Source organism: Propithecus coquereli, unplaced genomic scaffold (assembly GCF_000956105.1).
Source record: "Propithecus coquereli isolate 6110/MARCELLA unplaced genomic scaffold, Pcoq_1.0 Scaffold3, whole genome shotgun sequence".
In the NCBI taxonomy this organism is placed as follows: Eukaryota; Metazoa; Chordata; class Mammalia; order Primates; family Indriidae; genus Propithecus; species Propithecus coquereli.
The window spans coordinates 15,417,504-15,437,702 of record NW_012148618.1 but is presented as its reverse complement, the minus strand read 5'-3'; the positions used below and the strand labels follow the sequence as shown (position 1 = coordinate 15,437,702).

Genomic DNA, 20,199 nt, shown 5'->3' with positions numbered 1-20,199 from the left:
TGTGTGTGTGTGTGTGTGTTTTCCTTTAAACTTTTTTCTCTTGCCCGGCTAATTTTTTCTATTTTTAGTAGAAACGAGGTCTCGCTCTTGCTCGGGCTGGTCTTGAACTCCTGACCGCAAGCAATCCTCCTGCCTCGGCCTCCCAGAGTGCTAGGATTACAGGCATGAGCCACCGTGCCCAGCTGACTGTAGGCTTTTTGAAGATATACTTTATCATGTTAAAGAAGTTCCCTTCTTTTCCTACTTTGCTATGAGTTTTTGTGATGAATCAGTATTGTATTTTGTCATGTATTTTCTACATTTGTTGATCTCATCATGTGTTTTTTTTTCCTCTTTAGACTATTAATATAGTGTATTATATTACATGATTTTTAAATATTGAACCAGCCTCACATTCCCCACTTAGATAACTCTACTTGGTCTTGGTGCATTATTCTTTTTGATACATTGCTAGAATCAATTTGCTATTTTGTTGTGGATTTTTGCATTTATGTTTATGAGGAATATTGATCTATATATTTTTTTTTTTTTTTGAGACAGTCTAGCTCTGTTGCATGGGCTAGAGTGCCGTGGCATCAGCCTAGCTCACAGCAACCTCAAACTCCTGGGTTCAAGCGATCCTCCTGCCTCAGCCTCCCGAGTAGCTGGGACTACAGGCACGTACCACCACGCCTAGCTAATTTTTTCTATTGTTAGTAGAGATGGGGTCTCACTCTTGTTCAGGCTGGTCTTGAACTCCTGGTCAGGCTCAAGTAATCCTCCCGCCTTGGCCTCCCAGAGTGTTAGGATTACAGGCTTGAGCCATAGTGCCCAGCCTTACAATTTTTTTTGAACTGTTTTTGTATCAGGATAATGCTGGTTTCATGAGTTGGAAAGTATTCCCTTCTCTTTTATTTTCTGGAAAACATTGTGTAGAATTGGTGTTATTTCTTTAAATTTTTAGTAGAATTTACCAGTAAAACCATCTGAACCTAGAGATTTCTTTTTTGGAAGATTTTAAACTACAAATGCAATTTCTTTCATAATTACAAGACTATTCAGGTTGTCTTTTTCATCTTGAGTGAGTTTTGGTAGTTTGTGATTTTTAAGGAAACTCTTTTTTCCTGCCTTTTGGGTTATTTGAACATTTTTTAGTCTTCCATTTTAATTTTTATGGGTTTTTACTGTATCTTTGCATAATTTCATTGGATTCTTTAGAGATTACAATATACATTTTTAACTTTCCAGTCTAGAATCAATATTTTACCACCTCAGCTGGAATGTAGGAACTTTACCACCATATAGGTCACTTTACTGTTCTCCCTTTACATCCGAGTTGTCTTTTTTTGTTTTTTTAATGTATTTTTTGAGACAGGATCTCACTCTGTTGCTTGGGCTAGAGTGCAGTGGATCATCATAGCTCATTGTAACCTCCAACTCCTGGGCTCAAGCAATCCTGCTTCAGCCTCCCAAGCAGCTGGGACTACAGGTGTGTGCCACCGTGCCTGGCCAATCTTTCTATGTTTTGTAGAGATGAGGGTCTTGCTGTGTTTCCCAGGCTGGTCTCAAACTTCTGGCTTCAAGCGATCCTCCCTCCTTAGCCTCCCAAAATGCTGAGATTACAGATGTGGGCCTGTACACCTGGCCCCTAGTTGTCTTATATTACATCTACATGCATTGAAAACCCCCATCAAACAATGCTATAATTTTTGCTTCTAACTTAAAAATATTTGTTAAAAAACTCAAGAGGAGAATATTATATTTACAAAGATATTTACAATTTTTATTGTTTTTCCTTCATTCCTAATGTCCAAGGTTTCCTTCTGGTTTCTTTTTCCTTCTGTCTGAAGGAATTCCTTTAGTAATTCTTTTAAAACTGTCTGCCAGCAACAGATAATCTTAGTTTTTGTTTTTTCAATCAGTTATTTATCATCAGAGAATGCCTATTTCACCTTCATTCCCAAAGAATGTTTTTACTGGATGTGGAAAATTAGTTATTTTCTTTCAGCAGTTGAAAATGTACCATTTCCTTTTGGCCTTTATGGTATCCGATGAAAAATCCAGTCATTTGAATCATTGTTCACCTACAGATAGTGCATATTTCTGTGGTTGCTATCAAGATTTCGTCTGTCTTTAGTCTTTAGCAGTTTGATTATAACATGGCCGGATACATCTTTCTTCGGGTTTATTTGGGGTTCACTGAGCTTCTTGAATATATAGGTTTATGTATATGTGTTTCACCAAACTTGGCAGTTTTCAGTCATAAGTTTTTCAAATATTTTTTCAGTACCATACTCTTTCTCCTCTCCTTCTAAAACTTCAGTGACATGAATTTTGAACTTCTATTATCATCTCACAAGTCCTTGAGGTTTTGTTCATTTTTTTTTCAAGATAGGGTCTTGCTCTGTTGCCCAAGCTGGAGTGCAGTGACACAGTCATAGTTCCCTGTAACCTTGAATTCCTGGGCTCAAGTGATCCTCCTGCCTTAGCCTCCCAAATAGCTAGGACTATAGGCATGTGCCACCACTCCTGGCTAATTTTTTATTTTTTTATAGAGACAGTGCCTCACTATGTTGCCCAGGCTGGTCTTTAACTCCTGGCCTCAAGCAATCCTCTTGCCTTGGTCTCCCAAAGTGCTGAGATTCAATTTTTTTTTAACCTTCTTTTCCCTCTTTCTTGTTCAGATTGGATAATTTCTGTTGGTCTCTCTTCATTTTTATTTTATTTTATCTTATTTTATTTATTTTTTAACAGCATTTTGCTACAGGTCTCTCTTCAATTTCACTGATTCTTTCCTCTGTCATTTCCATTTTGCTATTGAATCTTCTTTATCTCTATGATTTTAAAATTTCAGTTACAGTCGTGTTAAAGACAGGGATATATTCTGGGAAATGTGTCATTAGGTGATTTTATCATTGTGCAAACATCCTAGAGTGTACTTATACAAACCTAGATAGTATAGCCTACTACATACCCATGCCATATGGTAGAGCCTATTGCTTCTAGTATGCAAACCTTTACAGCAAGTTCCTGTACGGAATACTGTAGGCAATTGTAACACAGTGGTAAGCACTTGCATATTTGAACATAGAAAAGGTACAGTAAAAATATGATATAAGAGATTTTTTAAAATGGATCACCTATATAGGGCACTTACCATGAATGAAGCCTGTAGGACTGGAAGTTGCTCTGGGTGAGTCAGTGAATGAGTGAATGTGAAGGCCTACAACATTACTGTACACTCACTGTGGACTTTATAAACACTGTACACTTAGGCTACACTAAATTTATTAAAAAGTTAAGTAATTGTACTACATCATCATGGCTATGAGGTCTCTAGGTAATAGGAATTTTTCAGCTCCATTATAATCTTATGGGATCACCATTGTATACACAATCCCTCATTGATGGAATTGTCATTGTGCAGCACGTGACTGTATTTTTCAGTTCTAAAATTTCTATTTTGTTCCTCATATCTTCTGTTTCTTGATGAGACTTTCTGTTTTTCTGTTTGTCTCAGGAGCATACACAATTGCTTGTTGGACCATTTGCATAATAGCTGCTTTAAAGTCTTTGTCAGATAATTTTAACATTCCTGTTGTTTTAATGCTAGCTGGCATCTCGATTGGCTTTTCTCATGTGAGTTGAGATTTTCCTATGATTGAGTGATTTTGGATTGCATCCTAGACACTTTGAATAGTATTATACTCAAATACACTGTTCGAGATTCTGGATCTTGGAGATCCTATGAAGGATCCGATGAAGAATGTTGATAATTTTTTAGCAGACAGTTGACCTGGTTAGATTCAGGCTGAAGGTCTAAACTACTGCCTCTGGGCTGTGATTTCCACATCAGTTGTTTCCTTTGCAGTGTTATTCAGATCTATCCTGTATGTTCATGCCACCCAGTGGTTAGTCTGTGACCTGGGTGGTGGTCTATCTGTTAATTCTGTTCTCAAAGACTTTGGTATGTAAGTTAGGATCAGAGCCATACATGAGCAGCCCAGGGGTAAGCCCTGTGGTTCATTAAAAACTTTCCTGAGCCTCTCCCAGGTAGTTTCTGGTTCCCTGAGGCTTCCTTTTTTAGTCCTCTAGCCAAAAGCTGAAGGTTTAGTTATCCCATTGTGTCCATGCCCATATCCAGGGCCAAGTGATAGGAGGATAATACAAAAAGCAACAGGGGTTGACTGTACCCTCTTGAGACCAGAGCACTTCTGCTCGGAAAAGAAGGCTCCTCTCTTTCAGAGTTTTGGCTCTTGCTGCCTGCCACTGCAGCCTCTGCCACCACTGCCAAGGGGTTGCCTGGGAGCCAGGGCAAGGGAAAACAGGAATTTAGGAGTTCTTTCTCACTCCTTGAATTTGTACCAGAGGGCTTCTCCTGGAATTTGCTTTTGCACTCACTCTCTCGCTCTCTTGTGCACATTCTCTCTCTGTTCCCCTCCCTCTCCCCCTCTCCCTCCCCCTTTCCCTTTCCCTTTCCCTCTCCCTCCTTCAGTGCTTAGTTCTTAGGATTCAGGCAGTACTGCATTCAGGCTGGAGGGAGGTTGCTAGAGGAGGAAAAATGGTAATTCAGGTCCTCTTCAATTTGCCTGTTACTTTTTACTTTCCAGAGTCCTCATATAGCTGCTACGTGTACTGTGTCCAGGTTTTATGTTGAATTCAGTGAGAGAGACAAGATGGAGTGCATTTATTCCTTGTTACCTGGAACTGGAACTCTCAGTAAAGGATTTTAACCTGGGGAATAACATGGTCTAAGTTGCATTATATTTTTTTTGACTTTACGGCTTTTTTTAATGCTTATTTTAAATTCGCAGTTATTATGTGCTTAGCGTAACAAATTACATAATACAGAAGTGCATAAAGTAAAAGGTGAATTCAGCACCATCCCCACCAGAGTCCCCAGAATAACTATCTTTTACTTGCTTGGTATGCATTATTTTCTACATGCAGGCATGGCATGTATACATATATTTACTTTTTATGAAAATGAGATTTACTTTTTATGAAAATCATATTAATCTACATTTCTTCTTGTCAGTACATATAGATCGGCCCCGTTCTTTCTAATGGCTGTATTCTACTGTATGGATGTACCATGATTTAACAATGCTTTATTGATATACACTTAAATTTTTCTATTTTGTTTTGCCATTACAAAGTGTTACATATTCTTTTTTATTTTTTTTCACTAATAGAAACCCTTTATCAAATTAAGAAAATTTTCTTCTATTTCAGGCTGAGGTTTTTTTAAATCAGGAATGGATTTTAATTTTACTGTACCTTTAAAGCATATTTGCATTTTAAAAATGAGTGTGTGGGAGACTGATTTGCTACAGGGGTGGGGGGGTGGCAGTAGGAGACAGGCAACAGCCTCTCAGATGCAGAGTGACTGCAACTGGAGAGATGTTTTGGAGATAGTCAGCTACACCTGGTGACTTACCTGATAGGAGGGAAGATTGGGCGTGAGTATGTGGAGAGGGTCTGGCAGGGATCTTTGTTGCTGATCTTTAGATCTCTCATTAGGTGGCTTTGAGTCTTCTGTAGCATATGAAGTCTTTGAAGTATCATGAGCTGGAATTTTGTGGAAGAAGGCAATGACAGAAGTTTAAGTGGGGCCCTGTCAGAAGTGGTCCTAAAACCAGGGGCAGTCAGTCATGGGGGTGCAGTGCAGGGAGCTGTGAGCAGAGAGGTAGAGTCATAGGGAGGTGAGGGGGGCTTTAACCTGCTAGGTTAGAGCCCCCGTCAGACCTGTATTTACTTCCAGCTTCAAGTCTGGATAGTCAGTCGTTTGTGGTGGTACCCTCCAGTGATGAAGTGGTGACTAATCTGGAAACTCTGACAAGCAAATGCCTCCATGGGAAGAACTACTGCAGGCAGGTCCTCTGTCTGTATGAACTTGCCAAGGTACGTGCCAAAGGGTGGGGCTCCCATAGGACATTCCTTTTGAGAGTGAGGGAAGCAGGAAGTTAGAAGTTGATTTTGGACATTAGTAAGTCAGCCCTTCAGGGGATAATCAAGACCTGGGAGGAGAGCTCTTACCAGGATATCGGCCCCCATAAGTCCCTCTCTGGGGAATAGTGTCGGAGAGGGGACACCAGGCCAGATGCCAGGATGATTTGACTCCTGGCTGCAGCTTTCTCCAACCAGAAAGCTAGGGCAGGACATTTCATTTCTGTGGGCCCCTGGCTGTTCATCTAATGATGATTTGACCATGAGGGTCGCTTCTAGACCTAAAATCTTAGGCTTTGCTTCATGAGTGTTTGGAGCATCCCATATGGGATACAGTGACTATAAAGAGCGGAGCCAGAGCAGCCAGAAATTGTCTGTGGCTTTGTGCTAGTTGAGGGAGAAAAGTAGCAGACCAGAAGTGGAAGAGCATGAGAGAAATAAAGCCAAGCATTAAAGCCCTTGCCTTGGAGAAGACTCAGAGACTTCTTTGGAAATTGAGGGTTTTGCTGCTGCTGTGGGAACAAGAAGGAAGGGGCTCTTGAGTTTTATTCAATTTTCTTACATTTCATGTTTGAAAAGATCATTATTCAACAAGAGAGTCACCTGATGTTTTCTGAAGACAAGCCTGCCTTTTACTTTGGTTTGGCTTTAGTGACATGATAGAAAGGGTTAGAAAACAGTACTTGCTTTTTCTAAGATTCTTGCTCAGGGTGAGGGATCTTTAAGCTGAGAAAACTAATAGAGCTGTCCACGTAAGATTTCAGAAAGGGCTGTCTTCTGCTTTTCCTGGCTTCTGAAAATGTCTTTGACTGGCTTTGCCTTCCTCTCAGGAGTTGGGCTGTTCCTACACAAATGTTGCTGCCCAGGATGGCGAAGCCATGCTCCGGGCAATCTTGGCCTCTCAGCAGCCTGACCGATGCAAACGAGCCCAGGCCTTCATCAGCACCCAAGGCCTCAAGCCAGACACTGTGGCTGAACTTGTAGCTGAAGAGGTGACACGGGAGCTGCTGGCCCCATCAGAGGGAACAGGTGCCTTGCTCCTCCAGGTCTCCCCAGCCTCTCAGATGTCATTCTCTGGTTCCCTGTGTTAAGGATTCGGATGTTACGTATCCTGTATGTTGTCCTCTCAAGTTTCCAGATTACACTTGTACGAGAATACATTGCATTTATCTTGTTGCTGTTTATTGTTTTATGATTATGCTTGGAGTAGCTATGTCTTTTTTTGAGCTAAAGAACTCCTCTGCCCTGTAAGATAACCAATAGCCAAGGTTTTTGAGCTCAACAAGGGGAGAGCTGCAAAGAGCACTCCATTAGCATTACCTCCTGGTGCCCAAGGCTGGGCAGAGCGGGCCTCCTGGCACAGGGCTTTGTCCTTCTCCCAACTCTCTCTTGGTAAAACCATCACCTGTCTCTACATCTTTCGTATAGGACATAAGCAGATGTTTAGCCCAGCGGAGGAAAGCCAGACGTTTCTTCAGCTGACCACTTTGTGTCAAGACCGCACATTAGTAGGCATGAAGTTGTTGGATAAGATTTCCTCTGTTCCCCATGGAGAATTGTCTTGCAGTAAGTTCTCAGCCTTTTTCTTACACGTTTTGGGCCTAAACAGGTCTCTGAAAGGTCTCCAGAGTCACTCTCTCTAAAACTTGAGTCCTCGTTCCTGCTCTGGATACCTAGCCCTCTAGCATGGGTTATAAGTTCTTGGTAGGAAGCCTTAAGTTCATTGAAGAAAATTTAGAAAGTGTGGATAAGTATCCCCAAATGTAAAACCACACAAAAAGGTAACCTTTAATCATTTGACATACTTATTTTACTCTTATATTACCCTGCAAAGTGGGTATTATTATCCCCATTTTAGAAGAGAGAAAACTGAAATTTAGTTGGTTAATTTATAGCTATTAAGTGGCAGAGCTGGTATTTGAACCCAGTCTGTGTGATTTCAAAGCTTGCTCATTTTCCTTAATGTCTAGCTCATTATAGGCATTCAGTGGTATTTGTGGTAGGTTTTCTTTTTTCAAAAATGACATTATACTATATATAATGTTCATAATTTTTTAACTTATGAATATGTTATCATTAACATTTTTCACAGCACTGAATATTCTTCTATATCTTTTTTTTTTTTTTTGAGACAGAGTCTCACTCTGTTGCCCTGGCTAGAGTGCCGTGGCGTCGGCCTAGCTCACAGCAACCTCAGACTCCTGAGCTCAAACAATCCGCCCGCCTCGGCCTCCCAGAGTGCTAGAATTACAGGCGTGAGCCACCACGCCCAGCCTCTTCTATGTCATTTTTGATGGCTACATGGGATTTCTTTTATATATAATTAAGAATTTTATACTATTGTGGGACCTTTAAATTGCTTCCAATTTTTGCTATTTTAAATACATTGATGAATATATTTTAGGCAAATTTCTGTGTGCATCCCTGATTATTTTCCTAAGATAAATTCACAATTCAAGAGTATGCCCATTTTAAGGCTTCTGATATATATATGCACACACATAGAGACTGCGCCAGCCAAATTTCACTTCAGAAAAAAATCACTTCTGACTCTCACTTAAGCAGTGTGAGATACTTCCTGCAATCTATTCCACTTTGCAAATTTGATAGGCAAAAAAAAGGCATTTTACTGATGTTTAATGAACAAATAAATGGAGATTTTTAAAAGTTTAAACAGTTTCATTTTTAAAACGGCCTTCTATATTTTTTGTCAGTCCAGTTCAACAATATTTACTGAGTGCCAGCTGTGTGCCAGGCACCCTAAGCACCTGAGGTATGGTGAATAAGTTAAATAGCAATCCCTGAAGCTCACAGACCAGGGTTTTAATACACAGTAACAGCCAGACTGATGGGATCAAGATAGGTTTCTGGAGGAAATGTCCAAACTAAGGCCTGAACAGGGATTAGCTGTCAGGGGTCCTCAGTACTCGGTAGGTTTGGGGAGGGCCCCGCAAAAGCCCCAGAGGGCACAGCATGTATTAAAGATGGGGAACCCTATTTCAATCCTCATCATTACAAATATTTTTCACAGTTTGCCTTTTAATTTTCCTTATAGTGATTGTGTACAGTATTTTTAAGTCTATATGTAGAAAAACTTTCACTAATCTATAAAGCCAGAACACTGGCCGGGCGCGGTGGCTCACGCCTGTAATCCTAGCACTCTGGGAGGCCGAGGCAGGCAGACTGTTTTAGCTCAGGAGTTTGAGACCAGCCTGAGCAAGAGCGAGACCCCGTTTCTACTAAAAAATAGAAAGAAATTAATCGTACAACTAAAAATATATAGAAAAAATTAGCCGGGCATGGTGGCACATGCCTGTAGTCCCAGCTACTTGGGAGGCTGAGGCAGAAGGATTGCTCAAGCCCAGGAGTTTGAGGTTGCTGTGAGCTAGGCTGACGCCACGGCACTCACTCTAGCCCAGGTAACAAAAGCAAGACTCTGTTTCAAAAAAAAGCCAGAACACCAAATGGCATTTGATTAGGCCCTAAGACCTTCCACTGGGATACAAGCAGAGAATGCCCTTGGATTTGTGTTGGCTGGGCCTTTTGGAGATATGGTCACTACACAGCTGTCTTTGAGGATAGAGTTATTCTCTGTGCTGTCATCACTGAGAGGCAAATTTAGATGTCAGCAAGGGGCTGTCCCAGAGCTAGATGCTGTGGTCAGGGACCTCAGAGGACTGGGTGGGAGACCCCTCTCCAGATTGGTCCTTTCTCTATCAGGCCCCTTTAGCCTCCCAGGGGTGAAGTTGGGTGGCCAGGTTGACAGTGGATGGCCAGGGTTCACAATCCTGTCTTACCCACGCAGCTACAGAGCTCCTCATCCTGGCCCATCACTGCTTCACCCTGACATGCCACATGGAGGGCATCATCCGAGTCCTACAGGCTGCCCGGATGCTCACAGATAACCACTTGGCCCCCAATGAGGAGTATGGACTGGTGGTGAGTAGCTCCCCAACCAGCCCCTCTCTCCATCCTGAGGAAACCTTTGAGAGGAACAGACAGGCTGGGGCCAGCTCAGCTGATACGGTCTTAGGGAATTCTGCCCATCTGGGTACCACTACCTCTGCTCCAAGTTATGATTTCTGTCAGAATCAGAGATTGCTCCAAAGGTGCGAAAGTGAGAGGATCCCTGCCAGGTTGCCAGGGCAGTTTTTCTAGAGTGCTAAGACAGCTGCATTCCTCCCCAAAACAAGGTTCCGGACTTTTCCTCTTAACTCTGAATTGAAATGAGTTGACAAGTCAAGCCTCGCATGCCTTCCCAAATTATCTGGGCTTGAAACTGACCTGAGGCCACTGTATCAAGGAAGTGGTAGGAAAAGGAAGAATGCCTGCCCAGGAGATGGCACTTCAGCACTTGATAATCTACATCTTGGGACAGCAGAGAAGGGGAACAGCCTGTGGTGTCCCAGTGACTGGCATTTCTGAATCATCCAGAGGATTCCCGTCGGGTACATGGGAGGGAGCTAAGCATGGCAGCCTGGACACTAGCCCTGCTCCCCCTAGAGCCTGGCATCTGAAAGCAACCAAACTGATGGTAGTGGTCCAACTCAGACAACTCCAGGTGATGCTGATGTGAGCTGTTCTCCCCCTCCACAGGTACGTCTCCTCACTGGCATTGGAAGGTACAACGAGATGACATACATATTTGATTTACTGCATAAAAAACACTACTTCGAAGTGCTGATGAGGAAGAAGTTGGACCCGGTAGGTGTGATGTAATGAGTTCCAGGATGACAAGTACTACTGACATTTGGGAGCCTCGGCTTTTCTCAGGAATAATCCCAATCATGGTGGACCTGGGATACGGAGGGAGGGAATTAGGGGCCTCCTGTAAACAGTAGCTTAAGACTAGAGTTCAGACTAGGTAGTGATTATACTGATGCGAAATATCAAAGAAAATGAGTTTATCCTCCACCTCAACCTCTGTTGCCTGCCTCTACTGTTTTAAATGCCTGTTCTGGAGATGCAAAAACCCTTCCTAAGAGCCATGCTGAAAGTGAACTGTCCACCTCTGAGGCTGTCTGAGGGCTTTTAGAGTGTTTTCAGGGGACCACGAAAAGTGTGTTGCTGAGAGCCAAGTTAGGAAGCGAAGGCAGAGGCCTGCGCCAGAAAAGCTATAGAGCCATTTATGACGACGACCAGGAAGGAGGCTTGGAAGCAGAGGCCAACTTACTCAGGTCCTGGGCTCTGGGAGCCTGTCTGTCCTCAGCAGGCTCTGTGACACCAGGGCATGTCACTCACAGAGCCTGTTTCCAGAATATTTGGCTGATTCACTGCTTCTGCTCATTTCACCTTTGGCTTCTGGGAACATGGGAACAGCCAAGCAAGATGAAGAGACAAAGCAGGAGAAATCTCTTTAATGTTGGGCCAGTTTCAGGACAGACCAGTCTAGTCATCAGGAGAGGAACGAGTCCTGGACATAGGTCCATCTTCAAGATCCCCTGAAGGGTTTTTTAAATTGTTGTTTTTGAGGTAGTTTTGTTTCTGCATTTAAATATTCTTTTAATAACTTTTTGTGATTACAAAAGTAATACATATTCCATGAAAGACATTTGGAAAATAACACAGAAAAAAGCCCTGGGTGTCTATCCACCATCTGGAGACAGCCACTACTGACAATCTGGCACAGGCCCCTTCTTTGCTCATGTACCCCAAAACATATACGTATTCACATATTTTAACAAAACTTACACCGTAAAGATAGGAAATAGCCTGCGTTTCTCACTGAAAAGTGAATCATGATTATTTCCCAAAACAACAGATAGTCTTCTACATCCATTTTAATGGTTACAGGATATTCTCTTAGCCCTTGCCTTGAACATCTGGATTGTTCCTAATTGTTATTAAGTATCCTTGTTATCTTCATTTTAGCACTTTTTTTTTGCTTATCACTTTAGGAATAGAGTCCTAGAAATGGGATTGTCAGGTCAACTATTTTTAAGGCTTCTCCTTTCTGCAAGGTTTTACCATTCATACTCCCACCAGCAAAGTGGACATGCTTGTTTCCTTATATTCAGGATAGCATAAAACTTCTGTATTCATTTTCATTTTTGCTCATCTATTCCTTTTTCTTGAGCGTTTTTAAGAAACTTTTACAACCAGGGGACTCAGGCAATCCTGCCTGCCTTGCAGTCCCTGATTGAGACCTTCGTATTCCCTTTATTCCTGGGCAGAGTGGTACCCTGAAGACAGCCCTGCTGGACTACATCAAACGCTGCCACCCTGGGGACAGTGAGAAGCACAACATGATTGCCCTGTGTTTTAGCATGTGCCGAGAGATTGGCGAGAACCACGAGGCAGCTGCCTGCATCCAGCTGAAACTGATTGAGTCTCAGCCCTGGGGTGAGTGAGGTCACAGCAGCAACCCCAGGGCCATGCTGCTAGCCCAGGAAAGTTCTTAGGGCTAAGAAGGGCAAGAGCGCATGAGATTGGGTATTAGAAGCTGAGGTCAGTACGTCACTCAGCAGAGGTCTTAGCTAGGCAGGTAATAGATGGAAGGGGGACTTAAGTGAAGTTACAGTAAGAGTGTGTGCATTTCTGGCCCCAATAGCCTTTACCTGAAGACATACCTGCCTCCCTGTGAATGCACGTGGCTGGGATTTCTAATTAAGCCCACTATCACCACCAGTGGGGTGAGAACAGCCTACCTTGGTAGTGAGACTCAGCAAGCCTTCTTATTCCCTGGCAGAGGACAGCCTCAAGGATGTGCACCAGCTGAAGCAGCTGCTGCTGAAGGCCCTGACTTTGATGCTCGATGCAGCAGAGAGTTATGCCAAGGTAACCACAGAGTTTTATTTACTCCACATGGGGCTTAGGAGTTGGTGTCTGCAGTAGAGAATTTGTTTGTCCATGGGTGCCTCACAGTAAAGAGGGAGGATGTCACGAGCCAACCAAGAGTAGAAGAGGTGAGTACAGTTCTTGCAGAGTTCACACAGGAGATGGTGGCCACTAAGTCTTTCTCTACCTGTGTCTCCCTCTACCTGTCTCTCAGGATTCCTGTGTGCGACAGGCCCTGCACTGTCACCGGCTCACCAAGTTGATAACTCTACAGATTCACTTTCTGAACACTGGCCAGAACACAATGCTCATCAACTTAGGCTGCCACAGGCTGATGGACTGTATTGTGGCCCTACCTCGGTTCTACCAGGTGAGCAAGAAAGAAAACCCCAGCCAGCACTGCCAGCATTGTAAGGGCTCAGGGCTAGTGACAGAACTAGGCCAGTCCAGTTCTGCTTACTTAGCTGTCTTGATAACTACTGTGAAAAGAGGCAATTTGGTGTATCTCTCGCTAACGTATTCTTTGGGCAGAGCCTAGTGAACGGGAGAGAGTACTGTTTCCTTTTCTCATGCTATGAGGCCAGCAGAGACAGCCCTTGGCACCCTTTAGACAGGTGAGGTTCAGTGCTCCTGCGAGAGTCCTTTAGCCATAGCGTTTACAGAGTGGTGTACCCAACTTAGTATAGGGAGTCAGGGATGCCAAGAGATTGGTTCTAGCCCTTTAATGAAGAAGAATTATCCGGGAATCAGCCCTTTTACTATTTCTTACACAGTTGAGTTGGTGGGAGTAATATATTCTTTCTGAGAAGTTCTATTAATACATTGTGAGGAAGATTAAAAATGCTAAAGACATTGGGGGGTTTATGGGAGGGAATGCCAAATACACACCAGACTTCACCAGTTCTGATACACAGAGCCTTTCAATAATTATTTATGACCATATTCACTGTATGAGTGTACAGCATTGTTTTCTAGAACAATTTGCCTTCAATTTTACATCAGATGAGCTCTGATGGTGTCCTTCACTTCCATCCTTTTAAGGCATCCATTGTGGCTGAGGCCTATGATTTTGTGCCCGACTGGGCTGAAATTCTATACCAACATGTGGTTCTTAAAGGAGACTTTAATTACTTGGAAGAATTTAAGCAGCAAAGGTTATTAAGGCCCAGTATATTTGAAGAGATTTCAAAAAAGTAAGTATTAGAAGTTGACTATAAGCATTTCTTCTTGCCTCTGCTTTGAGGTGAGATAGGCATAAGAATTTTATGGCTAAGTACAACATGCCTTTAGCCCCTCTGCTTAAAACGGCAAAGAGATGCCAAGAACACCCAGAAAAATCTCTTAGCAGATTTATGCAAACAGATGAAAGATGACAGTTTGCTTATGGTGCTTTGAACTTAAAAATGGGAGGATAGCTACTCAGTGCCCAAAACACTAATCATCAGATGAGGTACCTTTTAGACTGCTAAACTTATTATAATTAACAGTAATACTCATTTTTAATGAAATAGTTTGTGTTTATCAAGCATCCTCAATACTACTCTGAAATAATCTCCTAGACTCCAGCACCCTCTTCTCTATAGGTAGTGGTCAGTCTTTTCAGAGCTGACAGCCCTCATTCAAAATACAGTGTCTTGAGCCTGGGTATGGTGGCAGCATCTGTAATCCCAGCTACTTGGGAGGCTGAGGCAGGAGGATTGCTTGAGCCCAGCCAGGAGCTCAAAGCTGTAATGAGCTATGATACTATCTGTGAATAGTCACTGCATTCTAGCCTGGGCAACAGGAGACCCTGTCCCTAAAAAATAATATAGCATCTTAACCTGTACATTGTATTTCTTTATCTAGATGTAGACAACATCAGCCTACTGACATGGTCATGGAAAACCTGAAGAAGCTACTCACGTACTGTGAAGATATCTACCTGTATTACAAGTTGGCATATGAACACAAATTTTATGAAATTGTAAATGTGCTTCTGAAGGACCCTCAGACAGGTTGCTGTCTGAAGGACATGCTAGCAGCTTAGATGATTTCACAGGTGCCTGTTTTCTTGTACTGATATGAGAATCTCTAGCAAATAAATGTCTGTGATTCTGCAAAGTAGAATAATGCATTGGGGATCTTTGTTGTCCAAGTTGAAAAAAGGCCAGGACTGTACCATATCATTCCTTTGAAGGGGGTAGTGCGTAAAGAATGAGAAACTTTTCACAAGGAAATTCCTATTTAAAAGTAACTGTTCATCTATACCGAGATCAATATTAAGATCAAAAGCTGCTTCTTCCTCAGGATGGCTTCTACTTTAGGACATGATACAGTAATGATTAAAGAATACCTGTGCCTGCAGATTCCAGTTTCAAAGAAATTTAATATTATTTACACAGTTAAGGAACAGGTGATACATGTGTTAGAAACTGATCTTTCTGTAATAAAATAGATTTTAAATTCATTGTATGTCATTATTACTGCTAAGGAAATCTTAGCCCTTTTCTGCCTTAAAATAATCTTTAAGTTATTGCTGTGTTCTGTTAATTCCTCAAATCACTTAGATGGTCCTGTTTTCCACTTAGTCGTCTATAGAGCTTTGACGTTCCTATTTTCTAAATAAAAGAAACTAAAAACATTTTTTGCTCTGTCCCTAGTTCTGCTTTTGACAATTAGAAAAAGAAGACTATAACCACAAATTTAAATCGCTTAGCAGAAGATTTAAAATAAAGAAGACTCCCCAATCTATGCTTACAGCCGTAACCTGAGTCATAGGCTCAATTACTCCAAATAAATAATTCTTCTAAGTACTTATTTAGGTCTTAGTATCTAACCAACAAAATAATTTCCCCAAATAAATAAGAAGAGGAGGCAGCCTTTGTTGCTCTGCGGTGACATTAAGGACCTGGCAAATCATTCTTGTTTGAAGGCGGTTAACTACGTCAAGCATTTATTAAGCTTTAGTATATAGAGAACTCTAGTCCCAAGAGCTGTGTTCTATCTATCTATACTCTTCAAAAATATCTCTTGGGCGGTAACACAAAATTTAAGTCCTCACAATAGTGATTTTATTAAATTAGTTGCTTTATAAAACATTGCAGATGTCATAATTGTTAACATAACAATTTACCAAACTGTAGTTAACTGGTGCAGTTTGCTGAGCATGTTTTATAAAGGAAAGGAAATGCCAAAACCCTGTTAAAGTTATTCCACTGTAGCCTAGGAGAACAAAGGAGATCTGTTTCTCAGACACTTAGATCAGGCAAATAAAAACAGGTGAAGACTTTCCCTCCCCCACCTGAAGCACTCCATCAGTAGAAATAGTCTGATATATAAAAACTAGACAGTCTATGCACTCAAGAGATTCCACAACTTGTAATGCAATAATGGAGAGTTTTACCTTCTTCGGCTTCAAAGTTGGAGGGTTTTGGTCATTTAATTTTTATCAAACTAGTGCTTTTCAGCCGCAGTATCTTCACTCCGAGATAAGCAGTCCTCTTCACAATATATTTTTAATATCCTCACGCTCAATTTTAAGACAAAGCAATTTTAATACTAGGTGCACACCACATGCCCTTGCTGCAAACTGCTTTTCTTGACAAGTTATGAAGTAGTTCAAGGAGGTATGGTTAAGGCTGTATTACTGAATGGTGCTGGTAAATACTACACAATTTTTTTTTATCATATCACATCCTTTTGTTTCCAATTTAGTGACTGCTGCTATGGAATCAGATAGCAACAGTGACAACATTATTAGGTTTGTTTTGTTTTGAACTATGATTTAGTAGCAACTGAGGCTCCCAATTTTAACCCCTTGGCAGCAAGATCCAAGTTCCCTCATTCGCACATTAGCACCTAAGTGTCAAGGGGTTAATAACCAGCACAAAAGATACTGCACTTCTGGATTGTAGCATTTGGCAGAACTGAAAGGAAAGGAAATTGTGCTACATGTTGAAGGGATTGTGGGCAACATAAAGAAGACACCAGAAGATAAAATGTCACATGAAGTCTTCATAGTCTTGTACATATCCTCCATCGTAACCACCATAATCTGCCAGATCGTCTTTCATGGTGGCTTTTAATCCCCCTCCAGGAACCACACCTTTCTTCTTCTTTTTGGCTTTGCTTTGCTAAAGATGAAAGAGAGTTAATTCATGAGACTCTCTGCTATGGGCATCTTATCTGGTATAGCAACCCTCACAGACACACTAAAACCTCTGGTCCCAGCAAAACTTTAGTGCTCTAAGGGAGATCCAAGCCTACATGTTATATACCTAAATAGGTCTTCAAAAGGTCTCCAGAGTCACTCTCTCTAAAACTTGAGTCCTTGTTCCTGCTCTGAATACCTAGCCCTCCAGCATGGGTTTAAGTTCTTGGTAGAAGATAATTTAGAAAGTGTGGATAAGTACCCCTAAATGTAAAACCACGCAAAAGAGTAACCTTTAATCACTTGGCATACTTATTTTACTCTTACATTACCCTGCAAAATGGGTATTATTGTCCCCATTTTAGAAGAGACACATCTGAGGCTCAGAGAACTTGACGGAACCCAATCTCTGTGATTTCAGCAATTTCTATTAACTTAGAAAAGAGGAACATAAATATGTCTATAAATAAAAGGACAGTAATTAGACCCATATTTTTGTTCTATTCCAACTTAAATGGTATTAGTGAATTGCTTGACTTTTAAATTTTTTAGGACATGGTTATCTCACTATATTTGTTGAACATTCTCCCTATAATCCCATCCTAATGTAATACACATTTTGCTACACGGCCTGCTCTTACCTTTTCTTGCTTCTGTTTTTCACTGCAAAGCACAGTCAATGAATTGGTAATCTTTTTCAAGTCATCAATTTCCACTTAAAAAAAAGCATACCATTAAACTTTAACTTTTAAGCATTCTGAAAAATAATAAAAACAAAATATATATTCCAACAGTGTTATGAGAAATCTAATTTGTTCACCATTAAACTTCAGCAACTTAAAAGGGCCATGAAGTTCTCCTTTTAAATGTAAGGCGATTGAGAATCATTCAGCAGCCTATGGCTAGGCTCACAAATCAGAACTCGATATTTAACACACTGACTGCCATACTAGAAAAAATTTTTTCCTTGGGGCCATGGTGTTTTATTATGAAAATAGAAAAACTTCGAAAACAAAACGATCCTTTCTAATGTAATGAAAAATTTGTTATTTTTTTATTGTTTTCTGTGCATGAGTTATATGCAACTTGAAAAATAGTTCACGTGGCTCCCAAGGTGAAGAGACCTGTGAGTTATATATATATATGCTTCATGAGGCCCCAGGCTCAAAACTAGTGTGAGTTAAATACAACTCACATGGCAGTTAATGTGTTAAAGTAAAATGGCAGGGATGGGCGTGGTGGCTCACGCCTGTAGTCCCAGCTACTCAGGAGGCTGAGGCAGGAGGTTGCTTGAGTCCAGGAGTTTGAGGTAGCAGTGAGCTATGATGCATGCCTGGGCAACAGAGACCCTGTCTCAAAAAAAAAAAAAAGTGGTAAACTCAGCAACAAAAATTTAGCTTAATGACTGATAGTCACCAACACACCATTGGCTCTACCAAAGAGAAACTGTGTCTTTATAGCTCAAAGTGCTCCCAACCATTCTTTCTTATTCAGTCTAAACAAATGGGGGAAGATAACATCCCCTTTCATAATATAGCTTCAATGCTCAGCGAGGAACAGCTGAGTGAACATGGAATGACAATTCTTAAACCTACAGGTGACAACACTCTAACACAGGAACAAAAATAGTGATCATCTTAGTGTCCTATCAAGAGACAGGCCTGTTTAGTGGACAATATATCCTCCCATCCTTATAAAAATATGAAGCTGGAAAGAGACACTCATTTTTAGCTACCAGAAAGTATTCAGTTTTGATTAGAGAACATCTCCAAAACCAGGAAAAATAGTACATGCAGAATAAAATACCAACTCTGGGTATATCACTGGTCAAATTCAGAACCCCCAGCTTAGTGATACCTTCTCAAAGAAAACCCAACTTAAAATTCATTTGTGGGATTCTTTTTTCTCACTCTTAAAAAGAGCAAATACTAGCAAAACCAGTCCCTTCTTCATGAGTGCTGCACCTCCCCCTCCCCATGGATGTCACTCCCATTCACCCTGCCCCGAAATGCACGATCCTCTCAGGGTGTGGCACCACACCATGGGCCCAGAGAATGGGTGCCAGCTCTGTTGAGCAACAGGTACCTTGTCTCAGGCTTTTTCATTTGTAAAATAAATAGACAAGTCGATGAAATCTCACCCATCTCTAAAATCCTGTATGCCCAGAGATCATTTCCCCCAAAAGGTACATCTAGCCCCTTTCAAGAGATAATTAGATAAAAAGAGTAGGCCACAGTTTTATTAGCTGCTTTGCCAACATGCCTAGATGCCCCTTTGGGAAGCCATTGTAAAAGAATTAAGAAGGCAGCCTCCCACCATGCCTCAAAAAAATCCCAGCACTCAAATTCGTTGTATATTTGTAGAACAACGTTCCCAAGGTAATTGTTAAAGAGCAAATCCTGAGTCTATATTTAGCATCCAAAACAGCAACAAACAAAAAACCCCCTCCATTCTCTTCAGTATGATGTCCTGCTAAAATCTACCCTCAGGCGCTAGAGATTAGAAATACTTACATGAAATACACACATCTCGAACTAAGACTTCCAAAAAACTGGCATAATATAGTGACTTTTCATATTGTGTAATTTTATCTTTTAGTAACTTTCCAAATTCTGTGAAGTCATCTCTTGAAGATGGGTTCATAGCATCTATTCCATAAACTGTATTATTAACACCTGAAAGAGAGAAGAAGCACTGAAAAAATATCAGGAAGTTAGGATTTTTTTTTAAAGTTTATAAACCAATTAGCTATCTGAATAACCTTGTTATTTCATTCTACAGCAGGGGTTCTTAACTTCAGGCCACTCGAGTCATTGGACAGAATTTGGAAGGGAGGTCTGAATTTGCATTAGAAAAAAATTACATCTTTATATTTTTATTAACCTCCAATTTAATATTTCCTTCAGTTTTGATTATAGGGAATACATCACAATGGTATTAGCAAAACCTGACTTACCAATAGAGCTCACACTTTCATATGACATTACTGATGTTACAGAAATCTTGCAATATTATTCAGTCATCATCGCTCTCAAATTATTACACCTGCCACTAGATCTTATTTAAAATTCTGTACCACAAGTTTGTTATTTTAGTCTTTTGATATCTATTTCAATATAACAGGTTTCCTTTGTAAATAAAATCCTATGTTATTTTATTCATTTAAAAGCATATTCTGGCCGGATGCAATGGCTCACACCTGTAATCCTAGCACTCTGGGAGGCCGAGGCAGGCGGATCGTTTTTAGCTCGGGAGTTCCAGACCAGCCTGAGCAAGAGCGAGACCCCGTCTCTACTAAAAAAATAGAAAGAAATTAGCTGGACAACTAAAAATACATAGAAAAAATTAGCCAGGCATGGTGGCGC

General features: G+C 41.1%; 2 protein-coding genes across 2 annotated transcripts in view; one reads left to right on the top strand and one right to left on the bottom strand.

Annotated features, from left to right (window-relative positions):
• The window catches only part of SPG11 (spastic paraplegia 11 (autosomal recessive)), a 114,117-nt gene extending 98,966 nt beyond the window's left edge, over window positions 1-15,151 (top strand). Inside the window, exons 30-39 of the mRNA XM_012649141.1 lie at window positions 5,744-5,883; window positions 6,759-6,957; window positions 7,357-7,494; window positions 9,734-9,867; window positions 10,525-10,632; window positions 12,102-12,270; window positions 12,617-12,705; window positions 12,920-13,075; window positions 13,747-13,898; window positions 14,551-15,151. Of these exons, the coding sequence (XP_012504595.1) occupies window positions 5,744-5,883; window positions 6,759-6,957; window positions 7,357-7,494; window positions 9,734-9,867; window positions 10,525-10,632; window positions 12,102-12,270; window positions 12,617-12,705; window positions 12,920-13,075; window positions 13,747-13,898; window positions 14,551-14,731 (1,466 nt within the window). The 3' untranslated portion in view covers window positions 14,732-15,151. The remainder of the gene's footprint in view (window positions 1-5,743; window positions 5,884-6,758; window positions 6,958-7,356; window positions 7,495-9,733; window positions 9,868-10,524; window positions 10,633-12,101; window positions 12,271-12,616; window positions 12,706-12,919; window positions 13,076-13,746; window positions 13,899-14,550) is intronic.
• A 581-nt stretch (window positions 15,152-15,732) lies between these two features.
• The window catches only part of EIF3J (eukaryotic translation initiation factor 3, subunit J), a 44,789-nt gene continuing 40,322 nt past the window's right edge, over window positions 15,733-20,199 (bottom strand). The window contains exons 4-6 of the mRNA XM_012649429.1: window positions 19,348-19,509; window positions 17,476-17,549; window positions 15,733-16,817 (exon numbers count right to left, since the gene is read on the bottom strand). Of these exons, the coding sequence (XP_012504883.1) occupies window positions 16,686-16,817; window positions 17,476-17,549; window positions 19,348-19,509 (368 nt within the window). The 3' untranslated portion in view covers window positions 15,733-16,685. The remainder of the gene's footprint in view (window positions 16,818-17,475; window positions 17,550-19,347; window positions 19,510-20,199) is intronic.